The sequence below is a fragment of the Bolinopsis microptera genome, chromosome 2 (assembly GCF_026151205.1).
Source record: "Bolinopsis microptera isolate Bmic1 chromosome 2, MBARI_Bmic_1.0, whole genome shotgun sequence".
NCBI classification, from domain to species: Eukaryota; Metazoa; Ctenophora; class Tentaculata; order Lobata; family Bolinopsidae; genus Bolinopsis; species Bolinopsis microptera.
In genome coordinates this window covers 2852884-2880020 of record NC_087073.1, presented here as the reverse complement: position 1 = coordinate 2880020, position 27137 = coordinate 2852884, and the positions used below count along the sequence as shown (strand labels likewise).

Sequence of the window (27137 nt, the reverse complement as noted above, 5' to 3'; positions counted from 1 at the left end):
CGCGTGCCGACAAACGCGGCTTTGCGCGTTCCTGTTTTTCAAATTTCGTTATTAAAATGTTACGCAAGTCATGTGGCAATGACTCTTAGGATAGCTCTGCAATGAAACGAAGAATCTTTTACAATATATATTTTACTGGAAACAAAGTTCGGTTGATACGTTCAAATCTAGTCATATTTTAGCTTTTCACTCATTTTCACATCATTATTTTTTCATACCTTTTAAGAAATGTACAACAATATAATGATAATCGTATCATTTGCATCGTAATTGCAAGATGACATAACCTCAACTCTAATTTTTGATAAATATACATTATGAAATTAACCCGTATGTTTCTTCATCATAAAAAAGTACAATGTTGTTTGTTTGTTTGTATAAGGCCCAATACCATTTAAATACAACATTAAGTGTTTCGTTGTATTTTTAGGCGTACAAAATAGTGCAATAAAAAGCAATGTATCCTGTGCCCTACAAAAGAGTATTCAACAATTTAACCTCTATACTTAATTTACAACTCTCATCCGAGATAAAATCATAGACTTGGTGCGCATTACTGTGAAGTAAAGTTGTTGAGATCACGTGTACATCATTTCAGCCATGGAGCTCATAGGTCGTGGGATAAACAGAGCATTCTCCATGTACCCCGCCAGTTCATCTACAGTGACATCGTTAGCTTGTACACGACACCCGCGCGCGTGTTGTTGCGGCCCAGGTGTTGCTGGTGCCGAGGGTGCTGGGTCTCCGACAGTGTGGCGGCGTCGTGTGGAGCGCCGCGCTGAACGTCGCGGCGTTGTGTGCTCCTCTGTTGTGGACTCCAGGAATTGCTCTACTTGCTCTTTACGCAGTTTGGGGGAAAGACTCTGTTTACATTTCGTTATGCGTCTCCTGAGATATAGTGATGTTACTTTACTATCCATATTGACATATAAATCACATACAAAATTCTTTGTGTTAACCCAGAACACACTTGAGGGCTTTGCACTTCAATGAATACAAGTGAGGAACGTTCATTTTAGTACGTGTTTCCAGTGCAGGGTTTTTATGAGCGTTTGTAAGTCACGTGACACACACATACACATGTTTCCACCAACAAGAGTCACGTGCCGATGCTATAGAAGTCACGTGACCAATTAGCGGGCACCAGCGAACAGTTTTTCTATGACAATGGAATGTAATTTAAATTGTTTAGATGATAATGAACTGTAAAATGACTTGTAGACGTGGAGCAAGTTTCAACATTGTTTCGATACACACTAGGTTCAATAGGTAGATTCACACGGATTGTTAGTACTATTAAAATGTACATACTCCTATCTTGCAGGAAATTTACAGCCGGTAAAATGCTCTATCTGTTATCCCGGCTCTTCTACTTACTCGAACGAATCTATCAAAAATTCTATGATATGAAATCTTGTGAAGAACAAAGAACTTACCCCTTATTCTTATCGATAGCGAACACAGAGTCGGAGTTATGTCTGACTTTAGTACCGCGAGAAGTCTGTTTCTTCTTGTCTGGGGTATCATTGGGATCGGTCTCACTACCAATATCTACACAGAGTGATTCAAACGTCTGCGTTAACACTGACGTCGGCGACTCAGCCATATTCCATCCACATTCTTACTGGGAGAAAGAATTAAGTTAATACAAAACATGCTATTATAATGGTTATTAACAAAAGTATCTAAATTGCACTGCTCTTAGTCGGAGTGCTATAGCCAATTGCATTTGTGATAAATGTTATACTAAATGTTTCACTTAATTTTTAGATGCTAAATAACTTCATTGTTGCATTGAAAACGCACACAAATTTTCACACAAAAATAAGTTGTGAGACCGTTCTACCTGAAAAAAAACTAGTGTTGCTGAAAAAATCAGAATAAAATCAAAATCTTCAATAATACCAAGTTCCTTAACTACCTACCCCTGTAAGCTTTATCTTAACAATTACTTTAGAATTCAGAACTGCAATCAAATAGTGTACAGAAAACAACTGAAAATTTAATCAACCACAATCAATCAATATAATTAAGTATCTGAAGAAACTTTTTTTATTTAATTAAAAGTTAATAAGTTTTCAAGTTCTCAAACAACAAAAAACAGATTTTAATAGAATATCAAGACAAGGTCATCTTACCAACAAGTTTCATGAGTCAGTGTTACATTATTAACATAATGTGTAAGCATGACAGCTCAAACGTTATCACTCTCAGTGACCGGTCCAGAATAAGATGATAAACTACAAGTTCTCCTGTAAACGATCCTTTTTTTGTTTGTTTGCAAGATTTAGCTTAAACCATGTTTATAAATATATTTGACATAAAAATCCGCCAGGACATAGTAGCATATTAGGATCAAATTATATATTATTCTAAGAATCAATAAAGAAATCACAACATTTAAAATTCAAAATTCTTAATCATCTAATTCTGAAAGTTTGCAAAGAAATTTGTAACATGATGAATTTCTCCTGAGTCTCCTCCTTAGATTATCATTTCAATGTGAAATAAAATGTTCATAAACAGAGATTAATAGTTCTACCGTACATGCTTTGCTTTCCTTTTAAGTATGGGAGATTTCTGCTGAGGATATATCAAGTCCATTTGTACCGACTCCAAAGATTTTTTACTTTCAGTACCCATTTTCTTAGGCAGATTAGACTCACTTTTATGTGATAACAAGCCTGGCCTGGGGCTTGTATCCCGACTCCTGAACCCTCCTGTCACCTTTTGGGGCTTGGATCTCTGTCTTTTTCTAGATGAGTTAGAATCAGTAGTGTGGCTGATTTCCGGGGTGACAAAAGTAGCCTTGCTTTCACGTGGCTGATCAATTACACAATAAGATATCTGATTAACCTTGTAGGACATCCGCCACAGAAAGTAAAGCATGATGAGAAGTAGGAAGAGAATGAGATTGGTACTTGTTACTAAAGTGTTCGATTTTGATTTTGAATCTTCCATGTGTAGCAGATATGATTCAAGAGCTGTTTCAAATTTTGCAAATTTTGTTTCCAAGTTTTGCAGTCGATCTTCAAAGCGAACCATTACTTCATCAATAGTTGACAAAGTCTTTTGAAGAGGCTTAAAAGATTGGTCAACCCGTTTGTATCTGCTAGAAAGTGTTTCAAGATAATCGTTGGAAAGTGACAAGTTCTTTTCCAATTCTTTTATCTTTTTGTCCAGCTCTACAAAAATAGAGTTCTTCTTGGGACTATTCGTCATAATCACACCTTTTTCAGAAGCCCCTCCATCAGGCTTTGGTTCTGAAGTCTCAGGAACTTTTTCGATTTTTTCTTGAGGCTTGCTCTCAGCACTCTCAAGTTTAACGTCAGGTGATATTGGTTGAACAACTGCAACAACAATTTCTGGCTCCCCCTCCCCCTTCACATCTGGCTTCTTAACCTCATCATGCTTAGAAAGATCAACTGCTTCCATTATTGCTTCCCTATCAGGTGCACTGGGAGGATCCGGAGTTCCCACAGTTGGAGGGATTGAACTCACATCAGCGACATCTTCCTCTCCTTTCAGCCTCTTTTCTGGTACACCCTCATTTTTTATTTCTTTCCCCATTTCATCTACTTTTATTATAACACTTTCCTCAGTAGGTTTGACAGCTTCCTCCCCCACAGAGCTTGGTGGTGCCTCATCTTTAGAAAGAATTGTGTCGTTTTTAACAACCTCCTCTTTAACAATTTCCTCACTCTTTGATACACCCAATACATTGAGTGCACTATCAACTATATTTTTAACTGTATCTTTAGCCCCTTGAATGAGAGATTTATCAGTTGGTTCAGTATCTGGTGGATCATCAGAGTCAAGAGGCTGCTCATAGAGATCAACTTCTTCATCCTGTTGATGTTGCACTTCTTCATACTCATCCACCATACTCATTCCCAATATTTCAAATGTTGAAAGGACACAAAAATGTTCTTTACCTCGAGAAGTTATCTTCTCAAACCTCACATATTTACTGTAATCGCCATGATTTTCGATGTCAAACTTCTGAATTTGTCTACTGTTCACAGTCTCAAAGGTACCAAGGTGTTTCCATTCCTTGGGAGGATATGTTTCTGCAGTGTAAACTTTGAATTCTTTTATTGAGGAAGAAAAAAGCTCGTAGTTAGCTAACTGTAAGGCATTAATTTGAATTGTGTCACACAACTCCACAACAAACCAAATAGCCCCTTCACATGGGATCATAGCATACAGATCTTTATTATTGTTCAAGATAGTTCCACTATTTTTGAATTCTTTTTTGCTGTCAACAATTTTTGACCCACATGAATTGTCAGCATAGTTCTTTTGTATGAGCTTTGGTTTTGGTTTTTCAACGACAGAGTCATCTACATCTTCAGTTTTCCTTTTCTCCACTTTTTTTGTTTCCTTTTCTTTTTCCATTTGTTCTTCTCTAAATTCTTTGAACGATGCTAATGGAACGTCTTCATTGGTATCATCAGTTTCCAATTCTTCTGCTTCCACAGCTTCATTTCTGACTTCCTCTTCAATGATGACTTCATTATTTACTTCAGTTACACTCTCTTGGTTCTTTGATTCTAATACAACTGGATTTGCAAGCACAGGCTCATCAAGCTTCTCAGTTGCTCCATTTGGTGCCACTGCTTCATTACTGGTTTCAACTGCTTTTGATGATCCAGTATGGTGCTTTTCCTCACTTTTAATTTCAGAAGCATTTTCTTTTTGATCATCTAAGGGAATTGCAGAATTAACGTCTTCTGGAGCATGTTCACCACCAACCCTAGGAACAGTGTCATCCTGTTCTTTTTCTAAAATAACATTTACATCTGAGTCTTGAGGCTGATGCTTGGGATGCTGGAGATTTGATGGTGGTGTCTCAACAATAACTTCAGCACAGCACATATAAAACAGGCTTATAGACAACCATACAAAATGATTGAAAGGAGACATGGTGTCCTGAAGAATTGACATTAGTTAGTTTACCAGTTAATGGGAGCAAGAGTTTAAAAACTAAATTGATATCAATTAAATCATATAATTGGTCAGATTGTTTTGTACTCAAGCTACTTTAGGAAACCACAATTAATGCATCACGGTATGTGATTTTTTCATTAAAACACTCAAATCTCTTTTGAAAGACCTCACCCACTTTTAACACTGAACCTTCTCAAGATAAGGTAAATTGCAAAAATGGGATTAATAATATAGAAACAAGAATGTCTGCCATTTCAGCAAGTTCTGCAAAGGCCGACAAGGAGTCTGTAATTGATTCTGGTGACGATCATTTGTACAGTAGATGGGAGAGGAACTGAACTACCTTCAAAATATTCCTCAATTCTAAGTTTCTGCAATATTCTTTCATTGTCGATACTATTATCTAGTCGCATTATATGAGCTATTCAGTAAAACTTCATAAACAAAATCAAAGCCAATAAGAACCCAGATAGAAAATTTCCAACCTCCTTGTAGTTAGAAGCAAATAATTCAAATTTAGGTTGTTGCGTAAAATTATATATTGCCACTAGCTGGCTCATCAGTAACAATAAAGAACTTTGATCAAGCTGTCTATCCTGAACTCATAACTAACTATACCACATCTAAGAATCTCCGGAAAGTATGTTTCCAACAAAAAATGGCCGAATGCAGAAATAAGTAAAACAAAATTTAAGTAAAACAAAATTTAAATTTTATTGCCATTACAATGAATAATAATATCATAATAAATATAAGTAGACATCCGATAATAAACTTGTTACATCCAGTACAACCCAAGATGTCAGCCGACGCGACTTACTACAATAGTTTCTCCAACATCTTTAAAACTATTCTTGATCATACATGGTGATGATCAAATACTCTCTGCCAGATACTTAGAAAAAGGGATCAACCTAATCTGCAACTCAAAAGCTTTATCTTGACAAAAAATACGCAGATGCTGTTGCCTAAACGACAAAAAAACAGTGAAACAATGAAACAGACATCAGAAACAACAATCAACATCATCGTCATTAATATGTATAACACATTGATAGGGTCCCAACTTACTGTGGTCTGTGTGTATGTACTGTTTAATTAAGATAATACCATTTAAAATTCAAGCTGGTTTGATCAAAGAACGAGCACAAACAGAATATAATAAAATACCATAATAGATTTGTCCACAAATAACAGCTTGTTTCATTTAGCATTACAGCTCACTTGTTGTGTGCCGAAGGTTTTCCACCCATTTACTGCATCAAATTTTACTTGCTAAGCCATCCAACATAGTATAGCCTTAATACAACTGTTCCCTGTCTGACTTGACGTGAAAGAAGTAAAAAGAAAATGGTCGCTTTATTTCAAATTGGGGAAGGATCATTTTGGTGTTTCTGAATATTAAAAGAACTCGCGGGAACATCAAGTGCTTAACAGAAAGGATTTCAGAAAAAGAGGACAAAATTTCCATCATGTATAAATAGCTTTTATAAGAAATTAGAGAAATCGTAAGTAAAGATACGTAATATATTGAACATTCAACCTAAAATCATTTGTGTAAAATCGATCCAACATTTTTTTCTAAATGGTTAGTTTGGATCGGAAGACAGACCAGTATGATTGTATAAAAGTAGGACTTTTAGGTCTAGAAAGCACTTTACTGGGCCGCGCTCAGCCTGTCATTCCACCTAATATCTATTCATATGTTTATAAACATGATTGACGGATGTTACTAGTACTCGTCTAAATTTCTTCGAAGTAGTGCGCGCCGCTTTCTTCTCGAAATGACCGACAGCAAGTGCTACGAAGTAGCGCGCGCCGGGACAGACCATTAACAATGGTCAATGAACACGATAGCCAGATAGCCTGAGGTCCCCAGGTAAGAAAGCATTGTATCACGTGGTGACCCCCACTGTCGCTTCACTATAGTGAACCCTGTAGAGTTTCTACGATACAGGGGGAGCCGCGCACTCGTGCGCGGCGGGTCATACAACGTATGACAAAGAAAACACTATGAACGAAATAAATTTCTAATGAAGGGCGCTAAAAATATTTTTAATTTAACTTTGATTGACGATGTCAACCCTTTCAGATCGCAATGGTTGCCTTTCAAATTAAAAAACAACGATCGGATCCCGTCTTCGATGCGAAGTAAAAATGATAGTTTGCGCGGCGCGTCGAAGTCCTCCGAATTTAACTAAAAATTTACTTGTTGTCCAGTTATAATATACACAATATAGCAAAAATTGGTTATTGCACATTTAAATTTAACTAATTTAATCTTCTATTCGAAATGTTGCGCGCCGGGCTCAGGGCTAGTCCGTTATCAACGGACAATGCCGCGCATATTAAAAATTGCTTGATTGTTGATTACATTTTTACAGCATGTATCAAAGCGCTCATTGTATTATAATACACAACTGAACCGAGCCGCGCATCAAATAATGCTTCACCATTCATGATTCACACTACCTTCATATTCGAAATCTTAGCAGAGTTAAACACGGTCAGTTGTAGCCGAACGTCACCAAAACAAAAGCTAGGTCAATTTATTGAAAAGCACTTTTACGAACCATGTGATCAGATACCTGTTACAATTTGTAAATTAAATTAGAGTGAGTGTCTATTGCGACGGATTCATTATGTTTAAGAAGGGGGAACACATCTGAAACACATTTCTATTTAGCTTTGCAGCTTGAAATATGGTTACATGAGGTCCAGTGAACAGGCATTGCTTAGGTGCCCTTTCCCAATTCGGTGTTTTCCCAAATTGTCCGTCTTAGTATAATAAGGAGGTCAATAATTGAGTTGTGGCATCAGGAATTCATTTAGGATTCTTAAAAGAAAAGGTCATTCAAACAATATATATATACATTCAATTAAATCACGTGATTTTCATTTTATATTGATGTGATTTTCATTTATATTATTTTATATAGGGTTATTATGTGTATATTGTTGGAATATCTTTTTTTTTAAAAATCAAGTAATTCAATTGGCAGAGCACAATTCATAGGTAACAGAAATGGTCCATTGTTACCAATATTTTTAAAACTTGAAGCAATCAGATATATACACAAAATTTTGAAAAACATGATTTTCTCCATCACAGGGGCAGGGATGAGGTTGTATGAGACTTCTGATAGAGAGGTCTCATGTTTGCTGTCCATCTTCTTTCCTCTAGCTCTGTACCCGGCCACGTAGAGCACATTTAAGATTCAGACATGAAGACTTTTTTTGCCAAATCGAAGATCCATTGCAGATCTTGTTCCAATTCCCTTAAAGAGATTGTGTCCGATCGTTTAACGAACTTTCCGAACATTGTCACAGGAGCAATTCGATGTTTGAAGTTACCTAATTTATGTTCTGTCGGACTGAACCGGATGTTTATATCTACATGGACTGACCCTTTCACACTTATAGCTCCAAAAATGAGAGTTCTAGCTTTACAAATGACTGAGATACAAAGCATAACAAGTTTATTCATTACGTGTGATCATGTGATTGGCTTACCTGATCAGGTGACGAAGTGACTCCTTTTAATTGAGAAGGCAGCACAATTAAGGTGCTGTGTCACAAAATCACCCAATAAATTTGCTAACAAATTAAGCAATAAAAAAGTAAAGTAAAGTAAAAATTATGACATAACATCATCACTAATGTCTACAAAGTATCATCACACTACATGGAAAAATAACTATTTCTCCATCAAATTTAAAGGTAATAATTTATCAAATATTAATCATGAATAAAAACAACATTACAAAATTTAATTTATTCATACTTCCCAGTGGAGTAAAGATTTATAAAACGTTTCTTTGCTACATAAGGATGGAACCACAGATAATCATTGTGTTTTTCCTTATTACTGATATAACTGGTACCTTCAATTCTTGTTAAAACTTCTTTCGAAACATTCCAAAAATGAAAGTCATTTACAATACATTTAGAAATCATATTCTTTTTAAAATTTTCCAATCCAATTTTAAAACTCAAAACTGTCAAGCAGTTCTTCACCTCCGAAGGGAGTTTGTTCCAATAAGGAACAACCCGCTCTGGAAGAGAAGAACACTGAAGATTCTTGACCTTTGTCACACTCTTACTACATCTATTGGATGAAACCAGATTAAGACCTGATCTGCTTGGTCTGAACAAGTCTGAACCATAATCAGTCAAGCCATTAATAACCTTAAAAGCTTCAATAAGGTCCCCACGTATTCGCCGCTCTGCCAGCGTTGTCAAATTAAGGATTTCCAGTCTACGGCTGTAAGGAAGAGTACCCACCTCATCAATCAGACGGGTAAACCGCCTCTGGACGCTCTCCAGCTCCAAAACAGTCCCCCAACTTCCATGAGCCGCAACTGGATTCCACAATTGGACACAATACTCTAGATGAGGTCTTATCAAAGCTTTATAGATGGCTATCATTACACATGCAATGCATGATAACTTTGCCATTTTAAATCCGTTTTGCCTCCAGGCATTACTGATTGGCTGTGAAGAATTCTTAGTTTTTGGTCAAGTGCTAAAAATAAATATTTGACCAGGATCTATTGAAACTTTGCAGAAGGTCATGATCACAACCATGACACTCTGAATTGGCTTAATGGTAAAAAGTTTTGGTATTTTTTACCTCTGATTTAAACTTGTATTAATTCATTAGATGGCTGTCAGGACCTCCAAGTTCCGCCACATTTACGGAGACCGAAATGTGAAGTCTTACAATGGAGTGCCTATCTCAAAAAATGCTCATGAACAGGGTTTCTGTTCTGTAAACCCCAAGTTTGTTGCGGTTGTTGCAGAGCAAATAGGGGGTGGAGCTTTCTTTGTCTTGAAAACTGACAGAATTGGAGGGATTGATGCTTCTTCTTGTAAAATCAGCAAACACAACGGAGCTGTTTACGATATCAGGTAACCTAAATATTTCACTCTCTGCATTGTGGTTCAATATGATATTCCTATTAGGAGTCGTTTATGTTGAACAAACAGTTTTTATTGCAGTATTTTATACGATTGAAAGTAATAAATTAAAATTAAATTTCAAGGTGGAATCCTTTCAATGATAACCTGATTGGATCTGCATGTGACGATGGACTAGTCCGTCTTTGGAACATCACTGATGAGAAAGGAGTGGAATCAAACCACTCCCCAGTACAGACAATGAAAGGTCATGGAAAGCGAGTAGGTGGCCTCATGTGGCATCCGTCAGCTGATAACATACTGGGTAAGTGAATATCTACAATCTACATATATCACAATATTACACGTGTTACCTGAATTACCTGAATTACCTGTATTACCTGAATTACCTCCATTCCTCCCTACACTGCGAGTGAGCCAAATAAAGATAATAAGTAAAGATAATATATTGTGGCCACTACAGGAAAAAATGTGATGAGTAAAGTAATATAAGTATGTATTATAATAACTGTACTGCTAACATGAATTTTTACTGTTTAATTCAACCAGTGCCAAGATTGAGGAGAGCTCAGCCCATTTCATTGCGAGGACCTTACTAGTGAGGACCTTACTAGCAAAGGAAACCTTCGCAATTATACGGTCAATACTACCTAGAATAGTGTAACTGTAAAACTATGTAGCTTGTAGTATGTAACTAGTAGCTTGTCGGTGAACGTCATGTTTAATCGGGATTTCAGTTGTGTGGTGTATAATATTATAGTATTGGGTGTGTGTATAATATTATAGTATTGGATATTATTATATAGACAGCCCACCACAACTCCACTACTCCGTAGCTCCCCTTGCATTATGGGTTATTTGTTAACGGTTTTAATACTACCTTAAACCTTGCACCTACAGGTTAACAACATTGTTTACTTGTTACATGACCTTATATCATGTTACACTGTTATTACTTCGTAACGTGTAACATTGTGCACTATAGATATTCTTAAGTTTCATTAAGGAATTACAACACACGTAACACGGTCGTTTTCAGCGTCATCCTCCTACGACAATACCGTCAAGTTGTGGAATGCAGAAACTGCCCAGATTGTGTCGGAACTGTCGGTAAGTTGTCATGGTAACAGTAAAGTATGCATTATATACTGTTAAAATAAAGTGTTTACTATTACAGTAGACATTTTACTATTTAACAGTACAGGGTTTTTGTTAGTTGAAGTAGTGATGATAATAATGTTTTCTTCAGTCGTTCACAAACCAAATAACCGACATGTGCTTCACAACGGACGGTTCTCAAATAGGAACTACTTGTAAAGACAAGAAACTCCGCGTATTTGACTCGCATACTGGCCAGATTGTCGTCGTAAGTATAACCATTTAACTATTTATGAAGGAGCACTCCACTATACATAACCTAACTATCTTTGGGATTGTGTTCGGGTCGCCATCTTTGGGAAATTACACCAAATTAATCGTACCAATTATATTTCTCCTTCTCTGTTTGGGCGGCCACTTTTGATGTGCTGCTCACATTGTTGTCCCTAATATGATGTACCTGGCAGGAAGGGCCGGGACATGACAACATGAAGGTGTCTCGACTGAGGATGCTCAAGGACGGTAATATCCTGACTGCTGGTTTCAGTAGCATGTCCTCTAGATGTCTGCGCCTTTACGACCCGGTAACTATAGCACTTAGTAGTGTGCTTATGATTATATGGATATATCAATACACTCATTTTAATAGATTTTGTGGTAATTTTCACAATCAATACGTTACAAGAGGAGTGAGTATTCAACTGGAAATGTGATAGTTGCATAAATTTTTTCCTTTTCACCCTTTTGAAAAAAGGCAATAGTGAAAGGTTACGAATGGAGGTTTTTGCAGAAAAACGTGGATTTTGGAGATTGCAGTAGGTGGGTCTGAGTATGTCGTGTTCCTTCCGTCCGTTACCAAGCAACGAAAAAGTTGCGCGCGCGCGAGGATTGCTTGCGGAGATGTGATGTATAGATAGCCTGTGATCTATGAATGCGCGGCGCGACTGTGTTTTAATGTATATGATGCATGTAATGTATAATATTACTATTAGGTAATACGCCCAATTTGTAAGTGGCACGCGTAGTGTATTGATTTGTACACGAGTATAGTTTACCTTTGCTGATCATTTCTTGAATTACAGATACAAGTTAAGTTCTACGGCAATTGAACTGCATTTTTTCCCGTATTTGATGCATAATTTATCAATATTATTAATATTATGAAAATTGAAGTGAGCTGATTGGAGCTTATATTTAAATTTATAGTAAATGTGAAATGGAAATCTAGCGTCCGCCAAAACGAAACAACGGGCGCAATTCTTGTTAAATTATGCGTAGAATTCCTGTTTATGACATATGTCTCTTGAAAGTAATAAAAATAAGTGTTCTGAATGTTAGCTCGTTGAAACACCGTTCTAATATATAATAGAAGTTCTAAAGTTCTAGTTTGCTATAGTGGTTGATAACGATTATTCTTATTCCAGTTAATATGGGATAGAAAGTTAAGTTAGACATTGTGTTGTTGAAATTGAGTCTAAATATTATATTGGGATTTTTGAACTTTTAAACTACAAAAGTAAAATAAAATTTAATAACATTATGCCAAGTCATTAAATTTAATGAGCTAGATGTGAAATCTGCTCAATTAAAAAATGATCTATGTCTATGAGATTGGACGCGAAATACTTGAAATACTCGACAGTAACAGAGCGCAAAACCACCGCTCACTTTGTGAGGGTTCTTGTTGATAACAAATACTTGGTCCAATCATACTGCTGCAATTAGGCTAATTAGGGCAATATAGATACATTGAGTGTTAAAGCTTACAGTCTGCTTTTTATCACTGGTCTCTGATATAGGGCTGAACTAAAAAAGGATAAAACTTAGACAATGTTTAATATCTAGTCTCCATCACTGAGCTTGATATGTATTTTAAGAATAAAGATTGTTCTGGACATCTATATCACAGAAATACACCATATTTGACTAACAAGCCAGAGAAGTTTGAGAACAGCATAACATTTGAGCTAGTGATGTAAGCTATGGCTGCTATACGTGAATTATCCACTGTGTGTTATATTATATTAGTAATATTCTGTGTATGTGTTAAATATGCACTACTAATTACTCCACTTATTACCGGACATCAGGGCTCAGTAGAATGTTAATTGGGATGATAATTATTACTTATTACTGCATTAAGTTAGGGAAATATTTACTATCCACTCAGTGTGATAGTAGTGCTGAAATAATGCAATTTAGTAATCTAGTATAATATAAATCTAGCGTTCTTTACTTTTATATGTTATATTCTTTGGTTAGCTATCACGCACAAGAAAACAGATGAAATCATCTCCTACATATTCTTACGCGCTATTCCTCTTTTCCAGAAGTTACAGCAAAACTTCCTGGTCATGCTTAGTCATCTGTTAACATGACTGCACATTACACAATGCTCCATAATGTGCTCGTGTAGCAGGGTGTCAGAATTATTGGCGTGTTTGAAATTTTATGCGTATTTTATAATGACATCAATATTTGTCAACGGGTCGTAACTTTACAAGACTACACAGGAAACTGACCCTCAGAAGTCAAGTAATGGTCGTTTTTGAAAGCTTGGATAATCTAAAATTTCCTTTACTCCTTTACTCCCTCACAGACCCATACATATTTAGTGAAATCTCATTTAACCTTCTTAGTCTTCATAGCATACTTAAAAATTGATTTGATGAGGGCTTAAAGATTGTTTTTTGTCACGATATGCGAGGGATATAAAATAAAGCTAGTATGTGATCCGGGCATGGGCTTGATGAGTTAAGTAAAAGTAAACAGATAGAACACTCTTCTTATCTACTTCCTTCTATTCAATCTATTGTCTGAGTAGAGAGAGAGAGCTAAACATGAATATATTTGTCTTGTTACTGAGTAACAATAAGAAGAGTAACACACAGTATTGGGGATATTGCTAGCAGGCGCCTGTGTGAGTGTACTAACTGTGTACTGTGTGTATTGTAACACAAAGAGACGAGTAGCCTACTAACTTGTAACCTGCAATTTAGTAATAAAGTAATCAGATACGATGGATCAGATTTCACAATGAGACAAAGCAGTGCTGCGTTCACTAGTCGCCATGGTAACTGCATTACACTTCCTGTACCACACCACACCACACCACACCACACCACACCACACCACACCACACCACACAATACCACACCACACAATACCACACCACACCACACCACACCACACCACACCACACCACACCACACCACACCACACCACACCACACCACACCACACCACACCACAGTACCACACCACACCACAGTACCACACCACACCACAGTACCACACCACACCACAGTACCACACCACACCACACCACACCACAGTACCACACCACACCACAGTACCACACCACACCACACAATACCACACCACACCACACCACACCACACCACACCACACCACAGTACCATACCACACCACAGTACCACACCACACCACACCACACCACACCACACCACACCACACCACACCACACCACACCACACCACACCACACCACAGTACCACACCACACCACACCACACCACACCACAGTACCACACCACACCACACCACACCACAGTACCACACCACACCACAGTACCACACCACACCACACCACACCACACCACAGTACCACACCACACCACACCACACCACACCACACCACACCACACCACACCACACCACAGTACCACACCACACCACACCACACCACACCACACCACACCACACCACACCACACCACACCACACCACACCACACCACACCACATGTTGAATTTGAAAACAATCGTAAATTTTTTCATCAGAAAAATTCGCTGGCCAAAATGACAATTAAATACCTTCCATATGAAATATCTAGTCACAGTAATGAAATTCCTTGTACAATATCTAACGTCAAGTAGAACTAGAATTAGGTTATATTAGAGGAAGAGCAATACCAGTACGCCACTCTTGGACACAGGAGGATTCCAAACTACACACTTTAACTGAATCATGATAGAGTTGCTCTCTTTTAACCTGTTTAAGGAGTTACCATATACTTATCTCAGATCAGGATTCTTTGGACTATATAACTTAAAATATATCATATTTAAATGCAATGCATATTATATATTGGGGCTGGCAATAGTTGCCTGACTATAATTGTCAATTGATATAGCTACGTGACTTTTAACCCAATTAACTTTATCAGAGGAACATGAGCAGTAAGCTGGAAGAGTTACCGATTGACAGTGCTACTGGCAGCTTGTTTCCACACTACGACCCGGACCTCAACCTCATGTATATAGCTGGCAAGGTAAGTAATACTTAGTCAGACTAAGCTAACATATGTAGATTCACTAAGCTAACATATGTAGATTAACTAAGCTAACTTATGTAGATTAACTAAGCTAACTTATGTAGATTAACTAAGCTAACTTATGTAGATTAACTAAGCTAACTTATGTAGATTAACTAAGCTAACTTATGTAGATTAACTAAAATAACTTAAATAGACATAAACTAACCAAGGTTAGTCATTGAGCCTGACAAAAGAAAACAAACATTAACTTTGACTCATACCAGGGAGACGCAAAGTAATACTTAGTCAGACTAAGCTAACATATGTAGATTAACTAAGCTAACTTATGTAGATTAACTAAAATAACTTAAATAGACATAAACTAACCAAGGTTAGTCATTGAGCCTGACAAAAGAAAACAAACATTAACTTTGACTCATACCAGGGAGACGCAAAGTAATACTTAGTCAGACTAAGCTAACATATGTAGATTAACTAAGCTAACTTATGTAGATAAACTAAGCTAACTTATGTAGATTAACTAAGCTAACTTATGTAGATTAACTAAGCTAACTTATGTAGATTAACTAAGCGAACATATGTAGATTAACTAAGCTAACTTACCCTAACATATGTAGATTAACTAAGCTAACATATGTAGATTAACTAAGCTAACATATGTAGATTAACTAAGCTAACATATGTAGATTAACTAAGCTAACTTACCCTAACATATGTAGATTAACTAAGCTAACATATGATTTGATTTGAAACTTTTACAAAATAGCAACTTGTATACAAATGTACAGCAATTCGAACAAACATATAAAATGGGCCGAAATGTATAAATGCTAAAAAGCGTGGGTCAGTGAAACAAGTACAGAGGACAACTTTCAGAACAGAAGTTTTTTGGCCGCCCAAAGTCTCAATAACATCACCTCCACCTAGTGATAAAATTATGAAACGTGAAAAGTGTGAAACAATCAAATAATAATGTATTTATATAATATAATTGTCTCTCAAATACAGATGACGTCCGTTAACTCTTAAAATACCCCTACAAGTACATATTATACTGATCGGTGTCCGAGAAACATGAATTACGTCATCATGGTGCCTTCTTAACACGGCTACAGACCTTCCCGTTACGGATGTAGTGGTCGAGATGAGTCTGTTCAGCCCTCTTCTTCTTCAGGTCAGTTACCACGTTCTTCCTTGCTGCACGCTCTTCACTGGATCTATCAGGACAGATCCATACATCTTTGTGTGCATCAGCCATCCTCAGTCTCCCTGTTTTCATCAGAATCTGATGAACTGCTGTTGAGCTTGGGACGGTGATCTTGACTGGTCGGATAGCCGTGATACCTGGCCTCTTCCAGCCGACTCTAGTCGCTTCAAAATGAGGTTTCTCCCCGATCTCCTCCAATACTGCGGCTACCAGAGCTGGAAGCTGTTCTCCATCCTCTTCTTTCAGTCCAAACACTATCAGATTCTTGCTCCTGTCCTCCTCTGCAGCCACACTCTTCATAACATTCTTCAGAATTTTACTGTTGCAGACTGCGCCATTTGTGCTGTTCTTTTGTACAGCGGCACTGTAGCTCTTAATCCCTGTCTCCACCGTTGTTTGTACTGTCTCTTCAACTGACGTCTTAAACAACTGTAGTTGTTCGTCCTTCTGCACTAGCAACTGGTCCTGCAACCTGACCATCTTTTCCTTGTCTGCTAGTGCTTCTGTCTTGAGGCACTCAACGATTTCCATCATAGCGCTCATCTGACTACTCTGCCGTCGTACGAGGTCTGCTGCTTGCATAACCCATTCTGCCATATACCTTTTATAGATAGACGGAGACATGAGAATTTCTTGGTCCATATCTCCACGAATTTCGAAGTTTTCTAATTTCAGTAGACTTGCCATCGAAGTGAACCATCTATCAGCACAGCCCTCTACATCTTCCTTTTCTTCATAGTTGAAATCCTTGAGTTTCTTCTGAGATCGGGTCAAATGTAGATCATCCTCCGTGGTGTACATTGTATAGTAATGTACAAGTATACACACGCAAAGGCTTACTACGCGGTAGCAGCAAACTGAACTTATCGCAAAGTTACAAAAGATATGTAGATTAACTAAGCTAACATATGTAGATTAACTAAGCTAACATATGTAGATTAACTAAACTAACTTATGTAGATTAACTAAGCTAACATATGTAGATTAACTAAGCTAACATATGTAGATTAACTAAGCTAACTTATGTAGATTAACTAAGCTAACTTATGTAGATTAACTAAAATAACTTAAATAGACATAAACTAACCAAGGTTAGTCATTGAGCCTGACAAAACAAAACAAACATTAACTTTGACTCATACCAGGGAGACGCAAACATTAAGTTCTACGAGTTGGCGGGAGGAAGTGTGTTCTACCTCAACCAGTACAGTAGCGGCGATGCACAGAGGGGAATTGGCATGATGCCAAAACGAGGGCTTGACAGCACCATCAACGAAGTGGCTAGGGCTTACAAACTGAACGTCGGAAAGAAGCTGGTGAACGTGATCCCTCTGAAAGTGCCCAGACAGGTTACCATGACAACCTATATTCCACTACCGTACTCTGCCTGGGATAACTTGTTGAATATTATGCTTTATAACATTGCTTTATTATAAATTATATAATAATATATATTATTAGAATACTTTGTCACGATACTAATATGTAGCAGACGTAAGCAGGGAATCTGTGAATATTTGGGAATGTAAGGGAATGTAAGGGGAATGTAAGGAAAAATGTGGGAATATTCGAGATTATATGGGAATGTAAAGGGCATGTAGCGAGGGTTTCCATAGGAACACCCCGCCGAGTGTGTACTAGTAGCAAACGATCTGAAAGCCCTGTAAACCGCACTTCTAGCACAGATTTGTAAGCTTCACAAGAATGTTAAGTATTTGACGTCTACTATTTGCAGAGTAAAACGTTTGCGGAGGATCTCTACCCTGATACAGCAGGTTACACACCCGCACTCACTGCGGACCAGTTCATTGCCGGGGAGAACTCTGCGCCGGCTGTCCTTCCTTTCCTGGAGCTCCAGGCTGCTAACAGCACTTCCAAGGGCTTCTCTGCTTCCAACGCAGTAAGTTTACTAGTTGAATCTGGTGTTTCTGTGGAGGTTGTTTTTAAAAGAACGTTCCAAAAAGGTGAAGTTTGCGGCTTGATGATAGAATGTAATGTAATCTGAGTACATATTTTCAAATACTGAATGTAGTATGTAAATATCTACTTCACTACTTCATAATATTGGTATTATTTATTCATACCAATATTCATTCATTCATTCAATCATTCATTATACTTTTCAGAAAACTGGAAGCTAACTTGATACTGTGTATAAACAAATGTGTAAAGAGAACTCTGTAAAAGAGTGTGAACAATATCTTGAGGAAGTAATAAGTTCATATTATAATATAAGTGAATGATATAATATCTTGGGAATTATATATTCTAATATTCATTCACTCATTCATTCATTCTACTTTTCAGAGTACAGAGATCCCCTTACTAGATACTGCCTGTACTGAGCAATATGTAAGAGAGTGTGAATCATATCTGGAGACGTTAATTACATGATATTTTATACGAAAATATCTTGATTAGTTAATGATACAATATCCTGAAATAATTGTATTTTCTCTTTCAAATATGATCAAATAAAACTCATCTTGTTTCTTAAGTTTGAACTAAAAGCGAACTGTACTTTCAATGATCATTGTTGATTGTGTTTATTTTAAAGAGAAGGTTTCTAAAGCTCACACCTCTGGGGCTCTCTTCGTCTGAGTGGCTCCTTCTCTTATCACTAATCTTATTCCCATTGGCTAGATAGAAATCGTGAATTGAGTTTCTGATTTGTTGACATGGTGCGAAGTTACACACCTCTAATTATAGCTCATGTACCTTTAACCTTGATGTATTATATTATGAATTTATGACCTTTGCAGAAATTAAACATTAAATTACGTATCATCCGGTGAGGCGGTGACACAAGCTTTTTTAATTAGTCTAAAAGTGCCCCCGCAACCGGCCATAAACTCGAAATAGACCAAAGAAGTGACCTGACGATGTCAACAAATTTAGAATTTAAATGGAGCAGAAAGTAACGGTTGTCAGCAAGGTTGCAGAAAAAGATTAATAAAATTTGAATCGGTCCTGATTTTGTTATTGATGTAGGTAGGAAAAGAAATATAACGCTAGAATTATACAGAGTGGGGGTGGGGGATGGTGACGGTTTCTAGCTAAGTCTTATGATTTAATTTGACCAATCTTTGGATTCTTCTTCCGATGTAAGTTCTTGGCTTTCATTAAGAGTCTTATGTCGCAGCGTTTTTCTAGTCTTATTGTTCAGTGTCCAAGTCTATGATTCATTAATAGAACATGGTCCACGCACACTTTGAAAACCCCGACTCAGACAGGATGGGAGCTACTAGACGTCCACACTTTTTGGAGCACAATATATGATGATACCGTTACTGCTGTCAGCAATGTGGTATCCTAAGTGAGTTTTGTACGTGTTCCGGAGATCTTCCGCACGTTTGCAGATTTAATTGTTACTTTCAACTGTCTTATCAGACAGTATCTTGTTACGACAGAATATGGAAATATGGTGGACATGATAAGAGTTATCAGGCTTTGAATCCATGGGTTTCTCTTTAGAAACACTCCTGGAGATATTTAAAAGAGTAGTAGTGAATTATAGGATTCCTGCAAACTCGCGTCAAGTCATATTCGCGTTTTTTTTTGCATTTTCAACCCAAATTTGGTAATTTCAGCACAAGTAAATCTAACGGGTTTGCTATATCTACAGATGCGAGCTTATAGCAATAGATTGCCTAGACTATTGCTATGTTGCTATGTGTTGCTATAGCTATGTGAGGAATCTTGTTATTTACTGACGTCACGTGTACACTATCACATTCTCATGTAGAATAGGGGGAATTAATAGCTGGGGGAGTTGATGCACGTAGCAGTGTGTAACATCCCTCTACTGTAAACACAGATAGGGGAGGTGATGCACGTAGCAGTGTGTAACATTCCTCTACTGTAAACACAGATAGGGGAGGTGATGCACGTAGCAGTGTGTAACATCCCTTTACTGTAAACACAGATAGGGGGAGGTGATGCACGTAGCAGTGTGTAACATTCCTCTACTGCTAGCACAGATAGGGGAGGTGATGCACGTAGCAGTGTGTAACATTCCTCTACTGCTAGCACAGATAGGGGAGGTGATGCACGTAGCAGTGTGTAACATTCCTCTACTGCTAGCACAGATAGGGGAGGTGATGCACGTAGCAGTGTGTAACATTCCTCTACTGTAAACACAGATAGGGGAGGTAATGCACGTAGCAGTGTGTAACATTCCTCTACTGCTAGCACAGATAGGGGAGGTGATGCACGTAGCAGTGTGTAACATTCCTCTATTGTAAACACAGATAGGGGGAGGTGATGCACGTAGCAGTGTGTAACATCCCTCTACTGTAAACACAGATAGGGGGAGGTGATGCACGTAGCAGTGTGTAACATTCCTCTACTGCTAGCACAGATATGGGAGGTGATGCACGTAGCAGTGTGTAACATTCCTCTACTGCTAGCACAGATAGGGGAGGTAATGCACGTAGCAGTGTGTAACATTCCTCTACTGTAAGCACAGATAGGGGGAGGTGATGCACGTAGCAGTGTGTAACATTCCTCTACTGCTAGCACAAATAGGGGAGGTGATGCACGTAGCAGTGTGTAACATTCCTCTACTGTAAACACAGATAGGGGGAGGTGATGCACGTAGCAGTGTGTAACATCCCTCTACTGTAAACACAGATAGGGGAGGTGATGCACGTAGCAGTGTGTAACATTCCTCTACTGTAAACACAGATAGGGGGAGGTGATGCACGTAGCAGTGTGTAACATCCCTCTACTGCTAGCACAGATAGGGGAGGTGATGCACGAAGCAGTGTGTAACATTCCTCTACTGTAAACACAGATAGGGGAGGTGATGCACGTAGCAGTGTGTAACATCCCTCTATTGTAAACACAGATAGGGGGAGGTGATGCACGTAGCAGTGTGTAACATTCCTCTACTGCTAGCACAGATGGGGGAGGTGATGCACGTAGCAGTGCGTAACATTCCGCTACTGTAAACACAGATGGGGGAGGTGATGCACGTAGCAGTGTGTAACATTCCGCTACTGTAAACACAGATAGGGGGAGGTGATGCACGTAGCAGTGTGTAACATTCCGCTACTGTAAACACAGATAGGGGGAGGTGATGCACGTAGCAGTGTGTAACATTCCTCTACTGCTAGCACAGATAGGGAAGGTGATGCACGTAGCAGTGTGTAACATTCCGCTACTGTAAACACAGATAGGGGGAGGTGATGCACGTAGCAGTGCGTAACATTCCGCTACTGTAAACACAGATAGGGGGAGGTGATGCACGTAGCAGTGTGTAACATTCCTCTACTGTAAACACAGATAAAGGGAAGTGATGCACGTAGCAGTGTGTAACATCCCTCTACTGTAAACACAGATGGGGGAGGTGATGCACGTAGCAGTGTGTAACATTCCTCTACTGCTAGCACAGATAGGGAAGGTGATGCACGTAGCAGTGTGTAACATTCCGCTACTGTAAACACAGATAGGGGGAGGTGATGCACGTAGCAGTGCGTAACATTCCGCTATTGTAAACACAGATAGGGGGAGGTGATGCACGTAGCAGTGTGTAACATTCCTCTACTGTAAACACAGATAAAGGGAAGTGATGCACGTAGCAGTGTGTAACATCCCTCTACTGTAAACACAGATGGGGGAGGTGAAGCACGTAGCAGTGTGTAACATTCCTCTACTGCTAGCACAGATAGGGGGAGGTGATGCACGAAGCAGTGCGTAACATTCCTCTACTGCTAGCACAGATGGGGGAGGTGATGCACCGTGTGTGATCTACACACTACACATCCTGGGCTCATTATCTGGGTATATAGTGTGTGCAACATAATACACATTATCTTACCTGCAGTTATATCCCCTGAAAGGTGTCATGTGTCCAGTGTAATATTGTTATGGGAAGTGGGGACAGGTTATTAGTAAGTCAATACTGTCCAGGTGACAGCACCCAGACCGACCTGGTCCCTGACCGTCTGTTAAACCAGGTTCAAATTAGGAAATAAGTTTATCTCTGCAATGTTCAGGGAAACAACATGTAGTAATGTAGATTTTTTCTTCATTAGTTCTATTGAAGAGCAACAAAGAAAATTTAATGAAAAAAAGGCTAATGCCAAGCAATAGCATCATGGTGGAATGGATGTGGGCTCTCTTTCTAGTGATTGTGACCTGTATGGGACGGTCGTGAGGTTTTAGGGACAACAAGTTAAGGGGTAGAAAGTCTTGTAATAGTTAGTTAACTTAGATTTTGATCTAATCGTTTCCTGAATATATTAAATCTGGAGACTGGCGGGGAGGTTAACCATATAATTGTTGACACTTGACACTTGACATCGACTAACCAATCACCTTTCACCACTTAAAGATTAAATCCAAAGTCACCGTCATGTGTCAAAATTAGTATGATTCCCCTGGCCCTCCCACCAGATCAATTGGCCGGGTGATTCACACTCACAAGGGCACGGAAATCGTCGCCATTTCATTTTAAAACGCCCCCCTGGGGAGTAGAAATATTTGTCACCTTAGTCGTGGCGCGGCCAAATGATTGACGGTGACGCGCACGACAGTTCTTTCTCTGTGCGTGTAGTTTTACGGACAACATTAGATTAAATTATTGTTTAGTGTTATAGTGGACGGACGATGTAATTATGATATAATTATGATGTAATTGTGAAGTAATTGTGATGTAATTGTGATCAACATAAATGTTTTCAGACAAATGGAATAGACAACTCAAAAGAGGTTGCCACACTCAAAGCAGAGATATCGGCGCTAAAGAACACCGTGAATGAGAAGATGACTACAATCGAGACAAAGACGTCAAGAATTGAGGAGCTAGAGGAAGAGAACCGGAAACTTGAGGAGCAGCTGAGCTCTGCTAATGAGGAGGTTAGTTGATCTGTAGCCAGGAAGACTTTGTTAATTCGACATGTAGCTATAAGCTAGGAGTAGGGTAGATCAACATGTGAATATAAAACTCATCCTGTGGCAAAGACAAACCTACTCGTTTAAAGTGATCTGTAAATAAGAAAAATATGACCGGTCACTCAGGGCGTCTGGTTACCCTTTACTCTTCACAATAATCCCCTAAATATAACTAGTATTAACTCCTGAAAATTGCCATGTTTAGAAATTGAGGCTAATATGCAGCCTTGGTAACGGTCAAAATACCTCTCAAAATCTACCTGAACCAAGATCCATACCAAGACCTATTCTTAAAACAACTGTGAGAACAACTAGGGTTCAACGTTTGGTAAGCGCTGAGAAGGCTAATTTTAGCTACACAACTTATAAAGCTAACTTCAACTATAAAAACTTATAAAGCTTACTTTAGCTATAACAATTTATAAAGCTAACTTCAACTATAACAATTCTTAAAGCTAACTTAGCTAAATCAACTTATAAAGCTAACTCTATTTACAACCACAACAATGCTAACTTAAGCAATAACCACATTAAAGCTAACTTCAACTATTATATAACCTAGGCTATCCATTATCGGTATGAAATCTTTTATCTAGATAAACAGATAAAAATTTAGGTTTTATCTAGATAAAACCGATAAAACCGATAATTTTTCTGCTGAAGGCCAAAGCCAAAATGTCTTCCAAATTTCACAAAAACTAATTATCGACTTTTATCACTGTTGACCAGTAATCTTGATAAAGTACAACACCAACGGTTTCCTTCTCCTGAGAACAGTAACGCACTAGTTCTCTTCAAAACAGTAGACCACCGGTTTCCTTTTCCTGAGAACAGTAACGCACTAGTTCTCTTCAAAACAGTAGATCACCGGTTTCCTTCTCCTAAAAACAGTAGTGTACCAGTTCTCTTCAAAACAGTAGACCAAGGGTTTCCTTCTCCTGAGAACAGTAAGTAGTAACGCACTAGTTCTCTTCAAAACAGTACACCAACGGTTTCCTTCTCCTGAGAACAGTAACGCACTAGTTCTCTTCAAAACAGTAGACCACCGGTTTCCTTTTCCTGAGAACAGTAACGCACTAGTTCTCTTCAAAACAGTAGATCACCGGTTTCCTTCTCCTAAAAACAGTAGTGTACCAGTTCTCTTCAAAACAGTAGACCAAGGGTTTCCTTCTCCTGAGAACAGTAAGTAGTAACGCACTAGTTCTCTTCAAAAAAGTACACCAACGGTTTCCTTCTCCTGAGAACAGTAACGCACTAGTTCTCTTCAAAACAGTAGACCACCGGTTTCCTTCTCCTGAGAACAGTAACACACTAGTTCTCTTCAAAACATTAGACCACCGGTTTCCTTCTCCTGAGAACAGTAGTGCACCAGTTCTCTTCAAAATAGTAGACAAAGGGTTTCCTTCTCCTGAGAACAGTAGTGTACTACCAGTTCTCTTCAAAACAGTACACCAACGGTTTCCTTCTCCTGAGAACAGTAACGCACTAGTTCTCTTCAAAACATTAGACCCCCGGTTTCCTTCTCCTGAGAACAGTAACGCACTAGTTCTCTTCAAAACATTAGACCAGCGGTTTCCTTCTCCTGAGAACAGTAGTGCAACAAATACCAATTCTCCTCGAAACAGTAAAGCATTGAAAGTGATTCAGTGAATTGTTTCCTTATCCTGTGGAAAACTTGGAGCAACAGATTCCTTCTCCTGAAGACAATGTTTCACGCATAGAACACTTACGGAATTTAATTCAGTGCCCTGCCGGTATTTTTGACTCTAGTTAACAGTAACATGCTCGTTCCTGTCTCCAGAATGGTTGTAAGGTAGAACGCCAGTACCCTAGCCTCAAGATAACAATGTCAATAACTTTCTCTAGACTTCTACAGTTCTACAGTTCTACAGTTCCATAGGTATACAAATGTAAATAAACCTCTTAAGCTCACATTTAAGTAAACTACCTCTTCTATCATACTATAAAACGTTTGGGACTGTTTTTTGGATTACTTGGGAAGGCAAAAACACTAATATTTCTTTAAAATTTTACGGTATTGTGGCAGTTTTTTCGGTAATTTCTAGTGAATTTTTATACCGATAAAAATATGTTTTATCTAGATAAACAGATAACCTTTTTTAACGAATTATCGGAGATAATTATCGGTAACGATTATCGGAGTGGATAGCCTAATATAACCGCAATTAAATAAAGCGAAATTTAGCTATATTAATTAAGGTAAATTCAGTTTTCACTGCACACGAAGTAACAATTAAAATAACCATTAGTTCTTCCTCCTTATTAATTTATTAATCTTCTCCAAAATGTGTAACATCATTTTGGCTTTCAAACCCTCTTGCAACTGTCAGATAGCGGAATTATACCATATTGGCCAGTAGATTTATTATACAAAATGACAGGCTTTTATACTTGATACTTAAGTCAAGAAATAAATGTCAAATATTGTGAAGTAAAGCAATATAATTGGAACATCTCCCCCTCCCCTTAAATTTCTGAAGAACGTACTATTTAAAAATTGAATCTTCTATGAAGCTACTACAATGAACTTTTGACATTTAATCATTTGTTTTAGGGAAATATTAGACTTGGGCTTTGTGTTTTACTATCCCTTGTTTAGAACTTTTAATTAATAAGTTACTATAATGACTTAAAGTAGTGTGTTAATATGATTAAACAGACTAAACTGATATAACACTTTGTTTCAGATTGCAGAACTGCAAAGGAACGGAGTAGAAGACGACAACTAAATTCCAGTTACTTAGTAACTAGACTCTAGTAACTAAGTAACTAGACTCTAGTTATTGAAGTGCCGAAAGATATGGTGACAAGATAGTTAGAATAACTCTACTATTATACTGCACTAGAAGTTGGATTCGGTGACTTGAACGGTGTGACTCTCGGGCCTGGCTTATAATTTAGAAGCCTTTATATCCTATACTGTACTATTCTGTAGCCCTATATCAATATCCTACACTGTGCAATACTGATCTTACTTTTACTTACTGTTAACAATGTAGCGTGTGATTACTTTCATTTTTGCCCTTTACTATGAATATTCTTATAGTGCGCTACTCAACTCACAATAGCAATCTACTCTTTTTATTTTCTCGTGATTGGTAGCCATTATTCTTTAGTGTAACAATAGTGTTAATCATAATAGCTATGGTGTTAGAATATTAGCCGTCATGTTACCACGATAACCGTTCTTTTACCATAGTAGCCATTGTGTTACCATACTAGCCGTGATGTTACCATAGTAACCGTGGTGTTACCATAGTAACCGTGGTGTTACCATAGGAACCGTGGTGTCACCATAGGAACCGTGGTGTTACTATAGGAACCGTGGTGTTACCATAGTTATCGTGGTGTTACAATACTAGCCGTGATGTTACCATAGGAACCGTGGTGTTACCATAGTAACCGTGGTGTTACCATAGTTATCGTGGTGTTACCATAGTTATCGTGGTGTTACCATAGTAGCCATTGTGTTACCATAGTAACTGTGGTGTTACCATAGTAACCGTGGTGTTACCATAGTAACTGTGGTGTTACCATAGTTATCGTGGTGTTACAATAGTTATCGTGGTGTTACCATAGTAGCCATTGTGTTACCATAGTAACTGTGGTGTTACCATAGTAACCGTGGTGTTACCATAGTAACTGTGGTGTTACCATAGTTATCGTGGTGTTACCATAGTTATCGTGGTGTTACCATAGTTATCGTGGTGTTACCATAGTTATCGTGGTGTTACCATAGTTTTCGTG

General features: G+C 38.1%; 3 protein-coding genes across 4 annotated transcripts; 1 reads left to right on the top strand and 2 right to left on the bottom strand.

Moving 5' to 3' along the window:
* Positions 1 to 114: 114 nt before the first annotated feature.
* Positions 115 to 5111, bottom strand: LOC134826678 (uncharacterized). Its single transcript, XM_063839150.1, has 2 exons — positions 1437 to 5111; positions 115 to 888 (listed from the first exon to the last, which is right to left on the bottom strand). Exon 1 carries the CDS (start codon positions 4945 to 4947, stop codon positions 2539 to 2541), a length of 2409 nt encoding a protein of 802 aa, XP_063695220.1. The 5' UTR covers positions 4948 to 5111; the 3' UTR covers positions 115 to 888; positions 1437 to 2538.
* LOC134826344 (oxidative stress-responsive serine-rich protein 1-like) lies at positions 579 to 1606 on the bottom strand. The gene is made up of 2 exons (XM_063838681.1): positions 1437 to 1606; positions 579 to 888 (listed from the first exon to the last, which is right to left on the bottom strand). Exons 1-2 carry the CDS (start codon positions 1604 to 1606, stop codon positions 579 to 581), a joined length of 480 nt encoding a protein of 159 aa, XP_063694751.1.
* Positions 5112 to 9604: 4493 nt separating the features above from the next.
* On the top strand, positions 9605 to 26170 carry LOC134811188 (coronin-6-like). 2 transcript variants are annotated; one of them, XM_063817936.1, is made up of 11 exons: positions 9605 to 9861; positions 9996 to 10174; positions 10910 to 10980; positions 11120 to 11236; positions 11436 to 11552; positions 15155 to 15259; positions 17618 to 17821; positions 18208 to 18372; positions 18780 to 18824; positions 23160 to 23333; positions 26078 to 26170. In XM_063817936.1, the coding sequence occupies exons 1-11, from the start codon at positions 9614 to 9616 to the stop codon at positions 26117 to 26119; spliced, it is 1467 nt and encodes a 488-aa protein (XP_063674006.1). In that variant the 5' UTR covers positions 9605 to 9613; the 3' UTR covers positions 26120 to 26170. The 2 variants fall into 2 exon arrangements, with proteins under 2 accessions (XP_063674006.1, XP_063674007.1); XM_063817937.1 differs by lacking the exon at positions 18780 to 18824.
* Positions 26171 to 27137: the final 967 nt, after the last annotated feature.